This window comes from Syngnathus acus, chromosome 23 (genome assembly GCF_901709675.1).
Source record: "Syngnathus acus chromosome 23, fSynAcu1.2, whole genome shotgun sequence".
Classification (NCBI taxonomy): Eukaryota; Metazoa; Chordata; class Actinopteri; order Syngnathiformes; family Syngnathidae; genus Syngnathus; species Syngnathus acus.
The window spans coordinates 3,254,452-3,273,013 of record NC_051107.1 but is presented as its reverse complement, the minus strand read 5'-3'; the positions used below and the strand labels follow the sequence as shown (position 1 = coordinate 3,273,013).

The window sequence follows — 18,562 nt, the reverse complement described above, 5'->3', positions numbered from 1 at the left end:
GCCAGCATTTTTTTTGCCACTCAGCAAATAAATAGCCTATTTGTGGATTTTTTTCTTTTCTTTTTAAAGCATGTGCACGTCTTCCTAAGAAGGATCACGACTGTCACCGAGCGGAACGCTGACAGTCGAGGTGAGTCATAAGCAGGCGAGGAGATTTGGACGACGAGCCGCTTTGCCTCAACCGTCGTTTTAAGTTCACGTGTAGTTCAGTCCGACCCTGAGCGCTATTTGACGACGGAATTTCTCTCGTATCGCACCTGAAACCAAAGTTCTGAACTACGTCTTGCCAAAGTCTAAATTTTCCAAATTGTGACGATAATTATTGCATCCTCCGTTGGAGTCCCCAGCTGTGCCTTGTGTTCACGCAAATGTGGCTCCTTAGCAACACATGCTAATTAAGCATCTATTTATTCAGAAAGACTCGAGATTTCCTCCACTTGTAATTTGCCGCCACTCTGTTCCGGAATAGTTCTCAACATTTCCGATAGCTATCCCGCACGTGTCGCATTAACATCTGAATGGGCAGTGAACGCAACGTCGAAATCTATTTGGTAGCCGATGCTAACGCGGTATGTCTCGTGCTAGCAATACGGGAGTGTCTTGTGGTATTAAAAATTCAGAAGTCTGACTCAATGTGATTTACAAGAAATGCAGTGATGAGTCAAGTTAAAGTGACAAAAGATGGTATTAAAATATCCTGAGCCCGACTTTACTGAATGTTTAAGACATTTTTTACATGTTTTTTTAATGCACTGGTCACGCTCACCAAATCAAAAAAAAAAAAAGATAAATAATTATAAACAATTTATTTTATTGTTATTTTATATTCATTTCATGTGCCAAGAGTGGACAGAAGGCCGTCTGACCCTTTGACCCCTGCTACCACCAAATCCGTCCTTTCATCCGCACTGCCAAAGTGAGCACTATTTGGCAGACGAAATTCTCGAGGCTTTCTTTGTTTTCACTTCAGGGTGACAATGGTCGTCCAAAATTGTGACGTCAGTGTTTCAGCCTCCTCCCTTGTCGTTGGACGGCTCAATATTTTGTTGACGTCTTGCTCTGCATTGCAGCAAAAAGCTTTTTGGTCGCCTTGAAAAATTACAACGGGGACAAGGTCAATCTGTTGATTGAATCCGGCGCAGATATTTTGCCTCTCGTGATGTCATCAACTGGTACCCACTGAGTGCTCCAAAGAACCGGATTGATAAATAATGTCCCCCTTTGCTCATTATGCATCAGATCACTTTTTGGCAAAGACGGAACTGTCATCTGCCTTTGTTTGGCTCAATTCCACATCATCAAGCTCCCTTAATTATCCCTCGCCGACACGCCGCTGACGGCACGTCTCCGAAGGGGCCGGCCTGCCCGTACCGGGTTGGGGGGGAAGGATGGCAGGGATGGCGGAGGAGGGATGGGAGGAGCTGCAGGGGGGGGGGGTAAAAGTGGAACAGTGAAGTCGTCCTTTTCTTCCTCTTCTTGCCATTCCCTCCCCGGACTCTCGCTCGATTCACAACTCGGAGCCGTCTCGGGCGTAGACGGGACCAGGACGGGATCACCGTTAGAGGTGAGTTGACAGGACAGGTGGAAGTTTTGGAGTCTAGCATTGCCCGCTGCTTTGGCAGCTGTTAAAAAACAGGAGGAGGAAAAAAAAAAGAAGTGTCAAGTCTTTCTGCATCCTTTGAGAACGCTCCGCTCGTCTTCTCTGAAGAGTAATTGCGCTGGCTCAGCGGCATTAAATCGGATTATGGTGCGGGCATTTATATTAAAGAGCACTGTTGATGTGTGTCCATGTGTGTGTGTCCAGACTATAATTAGTCTGCCACATTTTGGACTAACTCGATCAAAAGTGTCCGTTGATCCAGAGCCAGCTCGCTGGATGGAGCTGATTACCTGAAGCCAATTCACTCCCATTCCTTTTTTTTTTTTTTTTAATCCGCCTGCCAAATTGTTAGATTTATTCGAAGGCCCACAGTGTCAAAATATTCCTAAAATGTTCCTTTTTCTGATTTTTAGTGTTGTACGGGTAATCAAATCCCCTCAGAGGAAATATTGTGTTATTATCCTTTTCAATTTCCTCAAATATCAACAAAAAGAAATCCAATTTATCTTCATGTGTAATCACCGCTGTTGGGATTTTGTTTGTGCTGTTAATAGCGTTTTTTTTTCTCATCCCGGGCAAGCTGCCTGCTGTAAGGACCCGAGTCAGCTCACTGAATATTGCATGAGATAACGTTTGCATGGCTGAGTGGCGTCACGGCGATGAGAAATGGACATTAGGAGACTTTGTTTATTTGAGTCTTTTCTATGCTGACATCCTTCGCCGAGTCTTCGCCCTGTTGCACACGGAATAAGAAAAACAATTGTTTTTTGATGCGTCATGAGTGTTTAACACACTCTCTGCACACCTGAAGCTAATATCCTCTGCAGCGTTTCCGCTGGATATTGCTAGCTCATAGTTAATTTAAGACGCAGAATTGCCGCCCTCGCCCGCAGGTTATCGAGTTCGCCCGCTGTGACGCGGCTTCTGAACGCGCTCGTTGGAGCTACGCCAAATCTGTCAGAAGCATCTCGGCGCATCCAGGGAGTCGGGCTATGAAATATTCAACCCGTTTGCTCCGGCGGGTGGGCTCTCGGGAGGATGGCTGCCATTTATGCGTGTGGTCTTCTTGTTTTGTCAGAAGCAGAGGATGTTGTTCCTTGGCAGAGTTATCTATCAGTTTTAGTTCCATTTTGATATTGGTCGCTAATGGCGTTAAAATAATAAATAAAAATGGATGGTCCAAATATCCATACGATAAGTCATTCACTGCCAGCCCAGTTAAAATCGAACTTTGACGTCTATATACGTCAATGGTAGCGAATGAGTTAAAATTTGCGTCAATTTTGCTATTTGTTGTGTTTCACTGCAGTTTACTGATTAATATAAGATTCCACAATTCAATGCGGAGCGAAAGCCTTCACCTTAGGTATTTTTCTGCTAGCAACCCAAGTCACGTTGGGTCAAATTGGGTCAGCACATTTGGCCCCATCGGCTTTTGGTGTCAATCACACATTGAAGTCTCTTCTATCTCAAGGGAGGATGAGTCAGAGTGCACTTCAAGACGTCTTTGGAACTGAAATGTTGAAGCAGACACAAAATCACAAAAGGGGAAAAAAAAGACATGAGACAGGAAATGATGAAAGACCCGACAGTTCCTCGCGTTATACCGAATTCTCCCAAATAAAATCCACTTTTCCGGCAGCTGGGACGACAGCAGCTCGGTGAGCAGCGGCCTGAGCGACACCTTGGACAACATCAGCACCGACGATCTCAACACGCCTTCCTACTCGGCCGTCGGGTCGTCACGCAAAAGCAAAGGCGCCCAGGTGAGGAGCGGACATTTGCGCCACGATGAAATCTACTCGCAATTTTTCCATTGCTCTGTTCTGCCAAGTCTGTCTTACTCCACATTGAAGACACTCCGGTTGTTGCTAGGGAGACTGCATGGCCATCTGTCAAGGAAAGGCTATTGCTGATCTGAGTGTTTGTTTGTGTAGGTGTGTTTGTGCATGAGCATCCCAAAGGAGGAGATCTGGTCAGTCCAAAGATAGCTCTGACTTCACACCTCGCTTCGTCTTTTGTTCGCCTTCCTACCTGCCTTATGTTTTTTGGTGCGGTAGATGAATAATTCACAAGCAGAAGTTTCTTCATCTATGAATATGTTGCTTTGACTCACTGGAGTCAAACTTTTAATTCCTTTTAGATAATCAGTCCTCAGAGGACCAGATATGTATTGGGACATTTTCCAATCTGGTGTTCCATGGCTTTATTTCTGCTCCAGTCCCAGAAAACCAGTAAGTCCAAGCATGCCGATCAGGAGGTGAGCAGTAGCTGGATCGGAGCTGAGGACCTGAAAAAGGTGGACGAGGAACTCGACGCAAGCATGGACCCCAACGCCGGCTCATCCCGCTGGAAGTCTTCCTCGTCGTCTTCTCAAGCCCAGGGCCAGTACGAGGACGCGAGTCAGAAGGCCACAACGTTGGCCCAGATATCCCAGACTGGCTCACTGAGAAGGGGCATGACGGCCCAGGTTGGCATCACGCCGCCCAGGACAAAAAGTTCTTCTGGATCACACAAAACAGCAGGTTATATGTCACTTTATCTTGTTTTATGGGGTATCTGAACAGGGGTGTGTAGACTTTTCCTATCTGTATTGACTGTATGTGTGAGGTTTCAATTGCTGGTAAGTTTTGAGTGGATTCAGCAGAATTCTTATTTTGGCTACGAGCCACAAGTTGTCAGTGCTGGGTAAAAAAAATCTGCTGAGGTGTTTTTGGATTTGTGCTAAATCCGCTTTATGCAAATTGACAGGCAAGACGGATGATGCCAAGGCGTCGGAGAAAGGCAAGGTGCCCTCCAAGGGTTCTTCTTGTATCCAACGCTCCCCCTCCGACGCTGGGAAGAGCAGCGGAGATGAGGGCAAGAAACCCCCGTCTGGAATCGGACGCCCGCCTACCACGAGTTCTTTTGGTTTCAAGAAGATCCCTGGTTCAAGCGGGACCGTAATCACCTCCAGCGGTGCCACGCTCTCAAGTGGCTCAGCCACCCTGGGCAAGGCACCTAAATCATCAGCTGCCCTCGGAAAAGGCACCGGCATCGGTGGCGTGCGGAAAACCAGCCTGGACGGCTCCCAACCTCAGGACGACGGTATCCTGCTCAGTTGCGGAGGCTCCAAAGTGTCCCTCCAGTACCGCTCTCTACCCAGACCGGCTAAATCGTCCAGCGGGGTGGCGGCAGGGCGCGGCGGACACCGTTCCAGCTCCAGCAGCATCGACTCCAACGTCAGCGGCAAGTCGGCCGCGGCGGCGAACCAAGTCAAACGCAGGGACGCCGGGAAGGTGTGCTCCGATCGTTCCAGTCCCATCAACATGAACCAGACGGACAAGGAGAAAGTGACGGAGCAGGAGCCGGGATTGTCCACCTCGCCCAAATCCAGCCCCACCTCCACTTCGGCGGGCCAGACAAGCCTCAGGCAGCCGAGCTCCAAGTACCCTGACATTGCGTCCCCGACTTTCCGCAGGTCAGCCACCCAAAAACATCCTCACACTTTCTCCATATTTTTGGAAAAGCCAAGGTTTAAATCACTGAAGTCATGTTTTGAGCAGAGAGGGGAGGGGTGAGCAGTTACAGCCAAATAAGGGAAGATGAAACAGACACTGCAAACATGGGAGGGTTTTATGGCCGCATTGCCGTCAAGGACCATTAAATGATGCTCTTCTTCACATGCGATAAAATATATTGTTACCCCCGTGATGAATGAGCGGGGGCTTTCATTCAAGGCAGACGTATCCAATGAAGCGTTCTTTGATCGGAGCAGACAGCAGACAGGAGTTTCTCGCAACGCCAATCTCCTGCTCATTTAAAACCCGGCACGCATGCCCCAACGTGTCCGTCCCATCTTATCTGTCAAGCCGGCTTCTTTTTTTTTTTTTCTTCTTCATCTGCATGGAGTTATATGCTGCTCTCCAGGTAGCGTCACTTGTTTATTTGCTGTGATTGCTTTTGGCGCATGCTGAGTAGCAAGATGGCCGCCGACAGGTTTTCTTCTTTTAAGTCAAGAACAGATGTGTTGGTTACGTTGAGGAGGTGCTGACTTATTGATATGCTCAAGATGGCCGCTTATTGAGCCTTTCTAAATGACTGCACCCACCTATCTACCTCCAGATTGTTTGGCACCAAAGCCAGCAGCAAGGCCAGCTCCCCGGGCACGCCCGACTCTGGCAAATGCCCCTCAATCCTGGGCAGCCCGCACGGTACTCTGGCGAGGCAGGCCAGTCTGGACTCGCCCTCTTCCGGCACGGGGAGTCTGGGCGGCCTGAGCGGCGGCAGCAGCCCGCTGTACGGCAAAGGCCCGGATCTCCTTTGCGGCGACTCGCCCGCCTCCAGCCCGGCCTCTGGCCTCTCGCTGCCGTCCAACGCTCGGCCCTGGCCTGCCTGTGGCTCGTCCGCTGGCAGCAAGGACACGTTGAGCTGCCAAAGCATGAGCAGTCTGCACACGAGCTCTGAGTCCATTGATCTGACTCTGGGCCACCACGGGCCCAAGGTTACCAGAACCGGCAGTGTCAAGTCCACCCTGTCCGAGGGGTAAGATTAGGCTGCATTCCTTCATGTGAGATAAACAAACAAAACATGTGGACAAAACCGAAACATGGTTTTCACATTTTAAGTTCAAATAATTGCCTTCATTCAATTGTGGTTTTATTTTATTATTATTATTTTTTAGGCTAGCGCAGTGATTCCCAAGCATATTAACCGGCAGAGCAGTTTAAATCGCATTCATCAGATTTTTTTAAACAAACTAACATAGAACTGCCAAGCTGAAGTAAACATTTATGACTAGCAAATACGTGCTAGGTTGGGAAACACTACTCTAGCTATATAGCTTGGTATCCATTTTCACCTATAATTATTTTTACTGCTTTCCTCATTGTGTAGTCTCAAGTGGCGTGTGTAATATATATATATTTTTTTTTCATCTAACATCCTGTGTCTTAACAGCATGCCTCTTGACAGAAACACGCTTCCCAAAAAGAGACTGAGGTATAGAAAGTTTGCAGCCAGATTTGTCTTGAATATTACTGCACGCAGTTGCATGGAAGGATTAATTCGCTATATTTAAAGCATGGGACGATTTAATGCAAAATTATTTCTTTTTTTATATATATGCCATTCGCGCATGGTTTAGCATCTTATGTCTGTGTGTCTACATCTCACTCGTGGTGGTCATGAGCCCACAGACCAAAAAAAAAAAAAGCTGGTTAGTAATAAGCAGAACATTCTAGAATGTCATGGTCAACCAACACATGCACGGAGGTAACTAGTTGAGTTCCATTTGAAGCGAGGACACATGCGACGAGCGTACTAATGAGGACTTTGCTGAAAAGTGGACGAGCGAAAACTCAATTATCATCCCCCGCGGGATTAAATAATGTCAACGTGCGATAAGATGGCCCTTCTGCTGCTCGGCCTATCACGGCCAGGAAGAGCGTTTCTGCTGGTGCATGCATTGTGCTTGCCTGCACTGTATGCTTGGTTTGAATGCCTTTGCACTCATCACTGATCACCTCCGGAGCGAACCATCACTTTGAAACCTGCCTAAACTGGTTCTGTTGTGGATTCCAGGTACCCGCCGTCATCCAGGCCCCATGAAGACGGCATGGAGTGGCTCAGGTCGCACTCGACGGGGGGGCTTCAGGACTCGGGAAGTCAGTCGCCAATGTCCCCGCCTGGAGCTTCTTCTACCACCACTGGAAAATACCACTACTCCAACCTCTGTGAGTCTAAAAAACTTCAATATATCATGTAACCACAAAAGGGAGTATCAGTGAGTGTCTGTCTACATGTGATGCTGCACCGTTTGTGTTTGAATCACCATAACTTGAAGCGTTATAACACCAGCTAGCCTGTCAATGGCATTTCCCATTATGTGTTAGCATTTAGCTAGCACACTATGATAGATATCTTGGCTATTTGCTAACCTGTCAATGGCATTTCCCATTTTGTGTTAGCATTAAGCTAGCACACTAAAAGTGATGTATGAGGGATTTCCTGGCAGTGAATGATTTGCAAGAGTGAACACAAATATTATCTCGTCCCTTTAGTGAGCCCGACTCACATGGGCCAGTACAACCTGCCGCCGGGCAGCAGCAGCATGAGCCGCTCCAACAGCATCCCCGCCCAGGACTCCTTCGACCTATACGGCGAGGGGCACCCATTGGGTGGCAGCGCCACCTCCCTGGAAGACCGCCCGCGCGGCATCAGCCGCTCAGGCTCCTTCCGGGACAGCACCGACGAAGGTGGGCCCACTATTGACCTCGGCCGTTAGAATTAATATAAAGGTTCCGCAAAGGCCCATCTGTCATCAAGTTCTTTAATAGCCCATTTAATGACCCTTGCGCAAGAGCTGCCGGGATGCTCTCTTTTATTGGAGCCTGTCATTACATCCTTACGGAGGGCAGCTTTTTAACAAGCCCGACGGGTTTTCCCCGCTCGAGCTATTATTCACGATGACATAGAATGAAGACCAAAAAGTCAAGCGGAGGAAAACAGTAAACGTCCATATTAGTTTTTGTAAACGCTGAGATTTTTTTCTGTCCTTGCAGTGCACGGTTCTTCGTTGTCGCTGGTGTCCAGCACGTCTTCGCTCTACTCCGCAGTAAGTATCGTTTTAATCCCTACGGTGTACCATCGAAACAAGATTTTAGACTTCAGTCAATAAAGCAAACAATAAAAGTCTAATACGGCGAGTTTCATTATTTGCCGGGCATTCTTTCAAAATGCTTTTGCCGATTAGTTTGACGGGAATGTATTGATCACGCTAGCAGCCGGCGGCGGACTGACATAGATGATGGATGTGCTGCAAAGTTTTTATCCAGGTGGAAGCTAGGTTTTTTTTTTTTTTTTCCCCACTCAATTGAGTTTGCAGCCTTGATTTGATCCACAGCAATTTTTTGTGTGTGTTTCTTTTTTCCAACAGACGGAGGAGAAGGCGCATTCGGAGGTAAGAGAGTTCGAGCATTTAATTTTTTTTTTTTGGATGACGTGCATGCACCGAGATGACGCTAAGCAGAACCGCAATCCCGCCACTCCATTTCCGTCATTATTTTTTTCATTTTCCCCATTCCTTGTTTTTGTCTTCCTGTTGTATTTTTATTTTCATTAATATTGGATCAAACGGTCATGTCGAATATAAAAAAATATATATATATCGCTTGCTAACCATGCTAACGGGCAACGTGACCTCTAATAACCTCTGTCGCCTCATCTTGTGTGATGCAGGCATGCGGCATAGTGTTAATTTTGACTTTTCTCTTTTCACTCAAGGGCCAAACAGTCCAAAATTCCACGGTAATCCCCCCCCACACATTTTATCTTCATTTTTTTTTTTTTTTTTTTCTCCCCTCTACACAGTGCCAGCATGTAACTGTATGGGTTTTTATCAAAATGGACACTGCAGTATTTTTGATGAATAATTCCACTTTTTTTGTCCCTAAACCAGCAAATCAGAAAACTGCGGCGGGAGTTGGATGCTTCTCAAGAAAAGGTCGCGACCCTGACGTCCCAACTGTCTGCCAACGTGAGTTTCTTTCCCTCCCATCACAACTGGGATTTGCATGATAACGCAGAAAAGCTTTGCCTGTGCATTATAAATCTTTGCGACAACCGCGAAAGCCTTTTAAAACTTTTGAGCCTTTTTTTTTTCTCCACTTGTTTGCTTTCGGTGCCGTGTGTGTTTTTTGTATTGCGACATTTTCCTCGGCGTTCTGAGAGGATTTGTTTAAGCCGACGACTCGCTTGGAAGAAGCACTCGGGGAAAAAGAACAACGGTGTTGTCGTGTTTACATTCACAAATTGATCGACAATATAACTCAGCTCAGCTCGGGGAAAGCTCCAACTTGCTCCTTGCTTTTTGTCTTCGCTTGACTGCAAAATGGTGTCAATTTAAAGTTAAATACAACTGAACTGAGTCTTTTGCGACCACTAGAGGGAGCCAGACGTTGTTTAAAAAGCTGATCTGCTATCCTCCAATTGATTTTTATCTTATGGATCAGGTTGCATTGGGTTTCCACGCTCTTCAGGGTCTTCTGTTTCTGCTGTTCTTGGACTGGAGGTGGCTGAGTAGTGCGTCTGAGTCTGATATATGTCCTCGCTATTTACCCCCCACGCCTCTTGCGACGATGTCCTGGCAGCACTAACGCTGATAACTTTACCTCATTCTCGCCGCCGCTTCGGCCCTTTATCAACTTCAACCAACGGCAACGCTGGGGGACGGGTTCGAGAAACAAGACGGATGGTTCCGTCACGGGGCAACACCTCCCCCGGGTAGACGCGAGCGGCAAAGGGGGGGGTTGGGCAGATGTTACAGAATAAGTCGAAAGAAAGATAGATTTCTTTTTCCTTGCCTATGCTTTTTTTTGTATGAAGAAAATTTTCTTGAGGTAGCAGATTTGCCATCTGCCACCCATCAGTATTCTCCTCAGTCTCCTCGAGCAAAGTTGAGATTATTTTTGATTTGACTTTGCGTTGCCGCAAGGTGCTTCCTGTCAATGCTTGACATTCCGCTGAGCCGTTAGCAGCTCTGACAGGAGTCTCCGGGTCGCTATCTAATCGTGATCACTCGGCAGATCGGCGAGGAAAAATAACTCTAAACGCACCTCAGACCAGGTATATAATTCCGAGATATCAGGCAATCATAATTAACGCGCCGCAAAAGAGTTTAATAATTACGCTAATGCCACAAGATGGCGGCAAAGCATTTCTTGAATCTCCTTAAATCACTTCAACTTATGAAGCTGCCGAAAAGTCTTCTCAAGATGCTTTAAGGAATTGCAGTTGTGATTTTGTAATATAAAATAAAAAATAAATAATTATAATAAATATAAATAATAAAATAAAATTAATTAAAATTAAATAAAAAAAATAATAAATTAAAGGCCGATATGTGTATTTCCGCTTCCGCAGTCTCACCTGGTGGCCGCCTTTGAGAAGAGCCTGAGTAACATGACGTGTCGCCTACAGAGTCTCACCATGACGGCCGAGCAGAAGGTGCGTGGACATTACTTTACACACCCAGTTGGACTCCAAACAAAGCAGACCCACCAAAAACCCCCAGAGGTACTCACGGTGCTTCGCTTGTTCTCACAGGAGACCGAGTTGGTCGAGCTGAGGGAGACAATCGAGTCACTGAAGACTCAGAACACCGACGCCCAGACAGCCATCCAGGTGGCTCTCAATGGCCCCGATCCCTTCCATAGAGGTAATCACATCAATTGACCCAATTATGATAAACACACCAATAATAATTTCCATACTTTGTCCAGACCTGCGTATCAGACGTCAGCACTCATCTGAAAGCATGTCGAGCATCAACAGTGCGGCCAGCCACTCCAGCATGGGCAGCATGGGCAAGGATGCCGAGGACAAGAACAAGAAGAAGAAGAAGAACTGGGTGTGTAGAAGCAAAGCTGAATATCAAGGCTACAGATGCGCTCATCTGGTTTATTTTTATTATTTTTTTAAATCAATATCCCAATTGAGTGTTAAGTGCTTGTTGACTCTCTGGGGCTAGTTGAGAAGTCCAAGCAGAGTGTGAAAGTGCTTTTAGGAAAGCACTTAATCCCATGTACAAACCCAAAGGAAGGCCCAAAGCCCCCCCCAGATACAGACTTATTCTTTTACTTTTGTCGCCTCCTTGGTGGCTGGTTTTTTTTTTATGCTTAGTCGATGCCACTTTGCAGTCTCGGCAGTTGCTAAATTGGGCTCATTAGTACTAAATGCATATTAGCACCTAATTAAAGCCGCAATGAATGATTCATTTGTACAAATATCGCTTCGGCGCACGAGTGAAGCTGGAAAATGCAATGAGTCGACGGCCTCGTCTGACCCTTGAGAGACAAATGTGTGTGTGTGTGTTTTGCATCTTCAGGTTGCTGATTCCATCCCGGCTCAGGTCAGTTGTGTCCCTTGAACGTGTGTAGTAGTTTTTCCCCCGACTCCCCCCTCCCCATCAGTTCCCCCTTTTTTGCCCTCTAAAATCAATCTTCTATCTTTCCTGGAAACATCAGCATGGATACGGCTGCCCCATCATTGCCTGTTTAGAAAAAAAAACAGCTGAGTCACCTCTCCCACCCTCATTTCATTCTCTACTTACAGCCTTTATATTTGCCTTCCTCTTACTTCCACCAGCAGTCAGCATTGCTTGGGGAAAAAAAAAAAAAAAAAACAGCACGGCGTACCCTCCTGAAATTTTTAGCGAGGTTGCCGCGAAGGTGAGACTGACCCCCCCCCCCGCCCTCGTTTCTATTTGTCGCGCAGCTCCGCAGTTCATTCAAGCACGCCTTCAGCAAGAAGAAGACCAAGTCGCAGTCGTCCCATGACGAGATGGAGGAGATGAGCGACTCGCTGCCGTCCTCGCCCAAACTGCAGCATGACAACCGTCAGGGCAGCGTCGCCACGCTGCGCTCGTCGCCGTCCGCCACCGAGTGAGCTTCCGCGCATCCTCACCTCCACGATTTATTTTTCTTCTTAGTCGTCTCTATCTTTATTTTGCTTCTCTCCAAACGCTCACTATTATTTCATTTTTTTTTTATTTCTCTTCCACCTTCACTTATCCACTCCCTTGAATTTTTCTTGTGACATCCTTCCTCCTCCCTTCCACGTCGTGCGTAGCAAGTGCCTATGCAATAGCGAGTCCTCCTCCGTTTGGACACCAAAGAAAAAGCTAAACGGTCACGTGGTCTACAAGCACCGATCTCGGTACACGATCTCGTGTGTGTCGTGTTTGTGTGACTTTGCACTGCCTTTACGAAAGTCGAAACTGGTTGCCTTCACGGCAAATTAAAATTGAGCATGTGTTAAGAGTGTGTTCAGAGCAAGTCGATGCAGTGTGTTTGAGACCCATCGTTAACAATCGATACCGTCGATCATCTAATCAGTCTGCATGTCATTTCTTTTCGCACACTTTGACGACGCCAAGCAAGCTTTCACATCCCTTGGTTCCTTTCAAGCCTCCATTTTGTATTTGTCGTGTATTTGTAACCCCGTCCCTAAAATGACGCCCCCCACTCCCACCTGCGCTAGGCTGTGCGAGTGCACCGAAGCCGAGGCCGAGATCATCCTGCAGCTCAAGAACGAGCTGAGGGAGAAAGAGCTCAAGCTGACTGACATCCGGCTAGAGGCGCTGAGTTCCGCCCACCACCTGGACCAGATCCGGGAAGCCATGAATCGCATGCAGGTGAGGTCATGAAATCATTGAAAATTTTAATTCTACCTAAATAATTGATTCTTGAAAAAAACTGTTCTTAAAGACAAAATGCAAATTCAACGTTAAATATAACTGAACTGTACAGTAATTTTTTCACCTACCACTAGAGGGAGCCTCTCTTGAGATTGCAAATGAATTTGCGATGTCTCCCTCACCGAGCAGAACGAGATCGAGACGTTAAAAGCGGAGAACGACCGCCTCAAATCCAGCGGCAGCGCCACGCCGACCGCCACTCCCGCCAAGACGGCTCGGCCGCCCTCGGAGACGTCCAGCACGTCCTCGTCCTCCTCGCGCCAGTCCCTGGGCTTGTCTCTCAACAACCTCAACATCACCGACACCATCATGTCAGGTCAGTTGAGCGTCAGCCGGAGCGGACGCGTCAGGCCCGATCAACTTTGGCAGCCTGACATTTGTTCCGAGGTGTGAGAACACACACGCACCAAAAAAAAAAAAGTCCCTTTCGTTGACCTTTTGACCAAAGCAACCAGAACGCGTTTGCCCGGCAGTCTGCAAAAGCCAATTAGAACGGATTTTGTGGCCGAAATACGATTTTATTGACATTTTCCACATGCTTTACCTCCTTTTGAAAAGTCATTGGCGTCCTCCAGCTTGCTAGTGCCGTGTAATTACAAAAAGCAAAGCTCTCCTCCGAGGAGCGGCCTTTCTCCTTATTTGATGCTGGGATGAGCGAGAGCAGTGAGGCGTTTGAGGACCGGTGGGCCGGCGGGCCGTTATCGCCCCAGCACAGCGCCCGCCCGATACGATGTCGGGATGCCAGATGAATACTAAGCACGGCCGTCCAAAATGAAGACGAGAGATTCATACTGACTTCTCTTTGGCCTTCAGATATTCTGCTTGACGACAGCTACGAAGGTAGTAACCTGCGCAAAGAAGGCCGCAGCGTGCGGATAGTGGTCAACATCAGCAGCGGGCCGAGCACGACCAAGGTCATTATTTCATTTCGTTATTAGAATTATTATTTAGACTTAACGCCTGGATTGATGTGAACAGGGAACGCAAATGCAGGAGTACCTGATTGGCTCCATAGGTGTGAGTGGGAAAACCAAGTGGGACGTCCTAGATGGAGTGATTCGACGCCTCTTCAAGGTAAACAAGAAAACAAACAAATGGAAAAAATGTATATATTATTTGACTTTAAAAGGCTTGTTTTACGATTGAAATCGGTTCCCCCGGTACGTTGCAGGAGTACGTATTTCGGGTGGACCCGGTGACCAGTCTGGGCCTGAGCTCGGATAGCATCGTCTGCTACAGGATGGGCGAGGTGGTCCGCTCCCACTCCTCCGAAGTGCCTGAGCTGCTGCCCTGTGGCTACCTGGTGGGCGAAAGCAACGTCATCAAGGTCAACCTGAAAGGTTTGAACCGCCCCATCACGATTCAGGAAGACTAGTGTGTGACATGTACGCCCCCTGCTGGCAGGCGTGAAAGACAGCAGCATAGACAGCCTTGTGTTCGACACGCTCATCCCCAAGCCCATCATCCAGCGGTACCTCAATTTATTGATGGAGCACCGTCGCATCATCCTTTCGGGGCCCAGCGGTACCGGCAAGTCCTTCCTGGCCGCCAAGCTGGCCGAGTTCATCATTTCCCAGATGCGCCAGGAAGTCACCGAGCACAACGTCGCCAGCTTCAACGTGGACCAGAACTCCAGCAAGGTGGCTCAAAAAAATACAAACATCAAGCATCTATATGTAGGACGTCTGGAACAGATTAAAGGCATTTCCATTTATTCCAGTGGGGAAAGCGTATTTGACATACTTTCTCTTTCCTCTTCCAGGACCTGCGTCAGTACCTCTCCAACCTAGCGGAGCGCTGTAACTCCGAGAGCACAGACACGAAGCTCCCCACCGTAGTCATTCTGGACAACCTCCACCACATTAGTTCCCTCAGTGACATCTTCAATGGCTTCCTCAACTGCAAGTACCACAAATGGTAGGTTGGTAGGGATGGGAACCCAAACTAGAATGAATTTTTATTCCTGATAACTTTTTTGTCTGCTTTAGCCCATATGTCATTGGGACCATGAACCAAGGCGTGTCCTCCTCTCCCAACCTTGAGCTGCATCACAACTTCAGGTTTGTCACCAAACGACATCACCTCAATTGGTGAATAAGTTAACGAGCGGTTGACCCCGCCCCCTCTGCCTCGGCTCACAGGTGGGTGCTGTGCACCAACCACACGGAGCCCGTCAAGGGCTTCCTGGGCCGCTACCTGCGGCGGAAGCTGATCGAAACGGAGATCCATAAAAACGTGCGCAGCAACGACCTCATTAAGATCATCGATTGGATTCCCAAGACGTGGCAGCACCTCAACGGCTTCCTGGAGGCCCACAGTTCCTCCGACGTCACCATAGGTCAGACACACAATGTTTATTTCAACGCCATCGTTTCGGAAAAATACAATGATTTTGAATGACCTGCACAGGTCCTCGTCTCCTCCTGTCCTGTCCCATGGATGTGGAGGGGTCCCGAGTGTGGTTCACCGACTTGTGGAACTACTCCCTGGTGCCCTACCTGCTGGAAGCTGTCCGAGAAGGACTTCAGGTAAGCAGGACAACGGTTTCAAGTGAAAGTACATTACTTAATTTTGTTGATTTCAATTGTCAGCTGTACGGCAAGCGGGCGGCGTGGGAAGACCCGTCCAAGTGGGTGTGCGACACGTACCCGTGGCACGCCGCCGCCCCCGTGCAGCAGCAGCTGCAACAGCAGCAGGACGGCCAGTCATTGCTGCAGCTCAGGCCCGAGGACGTGGGCTACGACGGCTACAGCTCGTCCAAGGAGGGGGCCTCGTCCAAGCAGGTGTCCCAGAGCGACACCGAGGGAGACCCCCTGGTAGGTGACGCTGGTGGGCAATTCAAGCCACGTCGTGTCCTACTCGACAATCAACTGGAATTTATTTTCCAGATGAACATGCTGCTGAGGCTGCAGGAGGCGGCCAACTACTCCAGCGCGCAGAGCTGCGACAGCGACAGCGCCAGTCACCATGACGACCAGCTGGACTCGTCGCTGGAATCGACGTTATGAGCTACGCCAGGCTAACGGGACATGCTCCTAGTGCAAATACATGATGAGTTGTATGGATTTGTTCAAATCAACCTGCTTCATAGTAGTTCCAAAACGGTTTCAACACATAGCAAACGACTTCCTGAAAGTCAACTAAATATTCTTAAATTGACCAAAACCCTCTTCTACTAAAAATATATCCCGTCCCGACATACAAAGCTTCTCTTTCAGTCGAGATGTTTCACTTTGACTTCTGTGACACACATTTAGCCTGGGCTTTGGCGCCATCTTGTGGCCTTAACTGTAATCGTCAGCCCAAATTGAAGAAATCCCATGTTCATTTCCTGCATTTTCTTCCATACAACTTCTCATCTAAGTGCACTAAGGGTCTAGTTCATCATCGGTGGAATCTGAATATTCTTTCTGTGTTCGATCCCAGTTACGTGACATGTTTACAACATGAACAAGAAGTTGGGCAGGTACTATTGTTGATGTATTTCTTTGTTTACAAAAGTGCTTTGTTTGGTTCAAAAAGCCTTCCAAAGGGTTGCTCACTCTTCCACCGCGGTGACTCCTGAAGTCAATTTAGTCCCAATTTGACAGTTTTTCTGATGTTCTGATGATCTCCTGTGGCCATAATGGAGCTGGGCCTCACATGAGTATTTATCAGCCAATCACCTCCCTGCCCACAATCGATCTGCCACATTATGCTACTGTGAAGAGAATGGATACGAGCCAATGTCTGCCAAATAATGCACGCCCGATTAAACCAGTGCAGATCGGTCGAAGAAAACACTTTAACAAGGGAACAATGATATTGGTGCTTTCTCGTTGCCTTAAGTGTGAAAAAGAATATGGAAAGAGGGGGCGGAGCCTGCTTCCATCGGCTATGATATTGCTTCCTGTTTCCCTTTTTGACAGGTGTAAAGTGCTAAATCATAGAGTTCATGTTGTATGTGAATTCTAAACTGACCAATATTATAAAAAAAAAAAAAAAAGCTATACATATATATAATTAAAAGGGTGAGGGTTTGTTTTTTTTCCACCCAGTTGAGCTGGGCTCACTTGAAAAGACAGGAGCACAACCAAATGTTTTGTTATTATTATTAGCATGCTTTTGAGCGTTTTAACAGGGAGAGGGCAATTGAGAAGAGATATTTACCTTTATGTAAACACAAGTATTGGACGGAAGCCATTTTCGATTGTCCTTTCTTTTAAATGCGTGGGTTGGTTTTGCACACTCGGGCGGGTTGTAAATACTTCAGTCTCCTTGCACAGAAAATCAAAGATGCATTCACCCGGTTAATGTCACACTAACCTGCTAAAAAAGTAAATTATTGTTAAAAAAAAATGCAAAAGTCAAACAGGTGTGCGTCTTGTGATGTGTCGACGCAGGAGGCGCACGGTGTGTAGATAGAAAAGTGTTCTCACTACAAATCACAAAGCTGCACTTTTCCAGTACGCTCCCATCGTTGACATGACGTCCGTCGGGTTTTGTCATCGGAATCTGGCCGGGTTGCCGAGGCGCTGGGAATCACTCCACATTGTACTGTATAGAAAAACACCACAGGTGCTACTGGTCAGCCACGCCCACACAAGATAACAAAACCTCAGGACAGTGTCACCGTCTACAATCCTACTTGTTGTCAGCTTCGGGCGCCTCTGCAGCCGGGCCTCCAAATTCCCAACTCGCCGACCCCCCGGCATGCACCCATCGGATTGGGAGATGTCTCAATCCAGGCCCATAGCATTTACTCTGGTTTTGAGATGAGAACCTTCTTTTCTTTCTTCTTTTTGGGTGAAACATTTTTTTTTCTTTAATGTTTTATATTTTGTACATTTGTATGTAACATATCATGTAAATAGACAGAGACAGTGATTTAACTCATCTGGAAGATTTTGTAGTCTTTGTAAAAGCTCTAAAAAAATAAATGGTATTTGGTGTCACAAGCAAAAAAAGAAAATGCTCATTTTTAAGAACGACCTTGTTACCTTTATGTGCAAGCAGTTGATTGACAGCTGAAAGCTATTTGTAGGCGTACATTTGAACCAGCTTCCAATGACGTAGTGAGTATCAATATATCGTATATATCCCCAAATAACATTTGACTTAAGTTTTCATGAAATTAATAGCCAATTTCTTATTTCGAATTTCTTATTCGTGGTCTTAAAATGGCCACAAGAGGGCGACAATACACCGCTATGACAATACCGATAGCCTAAGGACCAGAAATTTGACAGAATATCAGAAAAAAACAGCATTTTTAATTTACGTGAATATATTAATAAATAAAATAATCAAAAATCATGGTCAAAGCTTCACGGAAAGTGAAAAGTGCCACACCCGCACTCACCCCCACTTTCTGATTGGCTTTTTGATCTGTGACGTCACTCGGACACTCTATTAGGTACACCGCCATTTTTAGGTGTACCTAATAACAGGCCACTTCATTAGGGAAAAATCATGGTCAAAACTGAACTGAAAGTGAAAAGTGCCACACCCGCCCTCACCCCCACTTTCTGATTGGCTGTTTGATCTGTGACGTCACTCGGACACTCTATTAGGTACACCACCATTTTCAAGTGTACCTAATAACAGGCCACTTCATTAGGGAAATATGGTCAAAGGTCACAGGTGTCAAGCTCTAGTCCTCGGGGCCGCGTTCCAACATGTTTTCCAAGTGACCCTCGTTAAGCGCACCTGCGTGAAAAGTTTTAGCTACTTTCACGTTCTGAAGG

General features: G+C 47.0%; 1 protein-coding gene across 17 annotated transcripts in view; it reads left to right on the top strand.

Annotated features, from left to right (window-relative positions):
- The window catches only part of nav3 (neuron navigator 3), a 101,808-nt gene extending 84,057 nt beyond the window's left edge, over nt 1-17,751 (top strand). For 3 of the 17 annotated variants that reach the window (XM_037243846.1, XM_037243845.1, XM_037243852.1), the window contains 27 exons: nt 3,243-3,366; nt 3,822-4,125; nt 4,352-5,060; nt 5,705-6,124; nt 6,539-6,580; nt 7,163-7,314; nt 7,642-7,836; nt 8,143-8,195; nt 8,517-8,540; nt 8,864-8,887; nt 9,039-9,116; nt 10,502-10,796; nt 10,861-10,988; nt 11,466-11,489; nt 11,855-12,021; nt 12,620-12,773; nt 12,966-13,152; nt 13,650-13,750; nt 13,815-13,910; nt 14,008-14,176; nt 14,241-14,476; nt 14,599-14,753; nt 14,825-14,896; nt 14,978-15,174; nt 15,246-15,364; nt 15,428-15,652; nt 15,725-17,751. In XM_037243846.1, coding sequence (XP_037099741.1) covers nt 3,243-3,366; nt 3,822-4,125; nt 4,352-5,060; nt 5,705-6,124; nt 6,539-6,580; nt 7,163-7,314; nt 7,642-7,836; nt 8,143-8,195; nt 8,517-8,540; nt 8,864-8,887; nt 9,039-9,116; nt 10,502-10,796; nt 10,861-10,988; nt 11,466-11,489; nt 11,855-12,021; nt 12,620-12,773; nt 12,966-13,152; nt 13,650-13,750; nt 13,815-13,910; nt 14,008-14,176; nt 14,241-14,476; nt 14,599-14,753; nt 14,825-14,896; nt 14,978-15,174; nt 15,246-15,364; nt 15,428-15,652; nt 15,725-15,844 — 4,570 coding nt within the window. In that variant the 3' untranslated portion in view covers nt 15,845-17,751. The remainder of the gene's footprint in view (nt 1-3,242; nt 3,367-3,821; nt 4,126-4,351; nt 5,061-5,704; nt 6,125-6,538; nt 6,581-7,162; nt 7,315-7,641; nt 7,837-8,142; nt 8,196-8,516; nt 8,541-8,863; nt 8,888-9,038; nt 9,117-10,501; nt 10,797-10,860; nt 10,989-11,465; nt 11,490-11,854; nt 12,022-12,619; nt 12,774-12,965; nt 13,153-13,649; nt 13,751-13,814; nt 13,911-14,007; nt 14,177-14,240; nt 14,477-14,598; nt 14,754-14,824; nt 14,897-14,977; nt 15,175-15,245; nt 15,365-15,427; nt 15,653-15,724) is intronic. The other 14 variants (XM_037243843.1, XM_037243835.1, XM_037243849.1 and 11 more) reach the window with 11 other exon arrangements.
- Nucleotides 17,752-18,562: the final 811 nt, after the last annotated feature.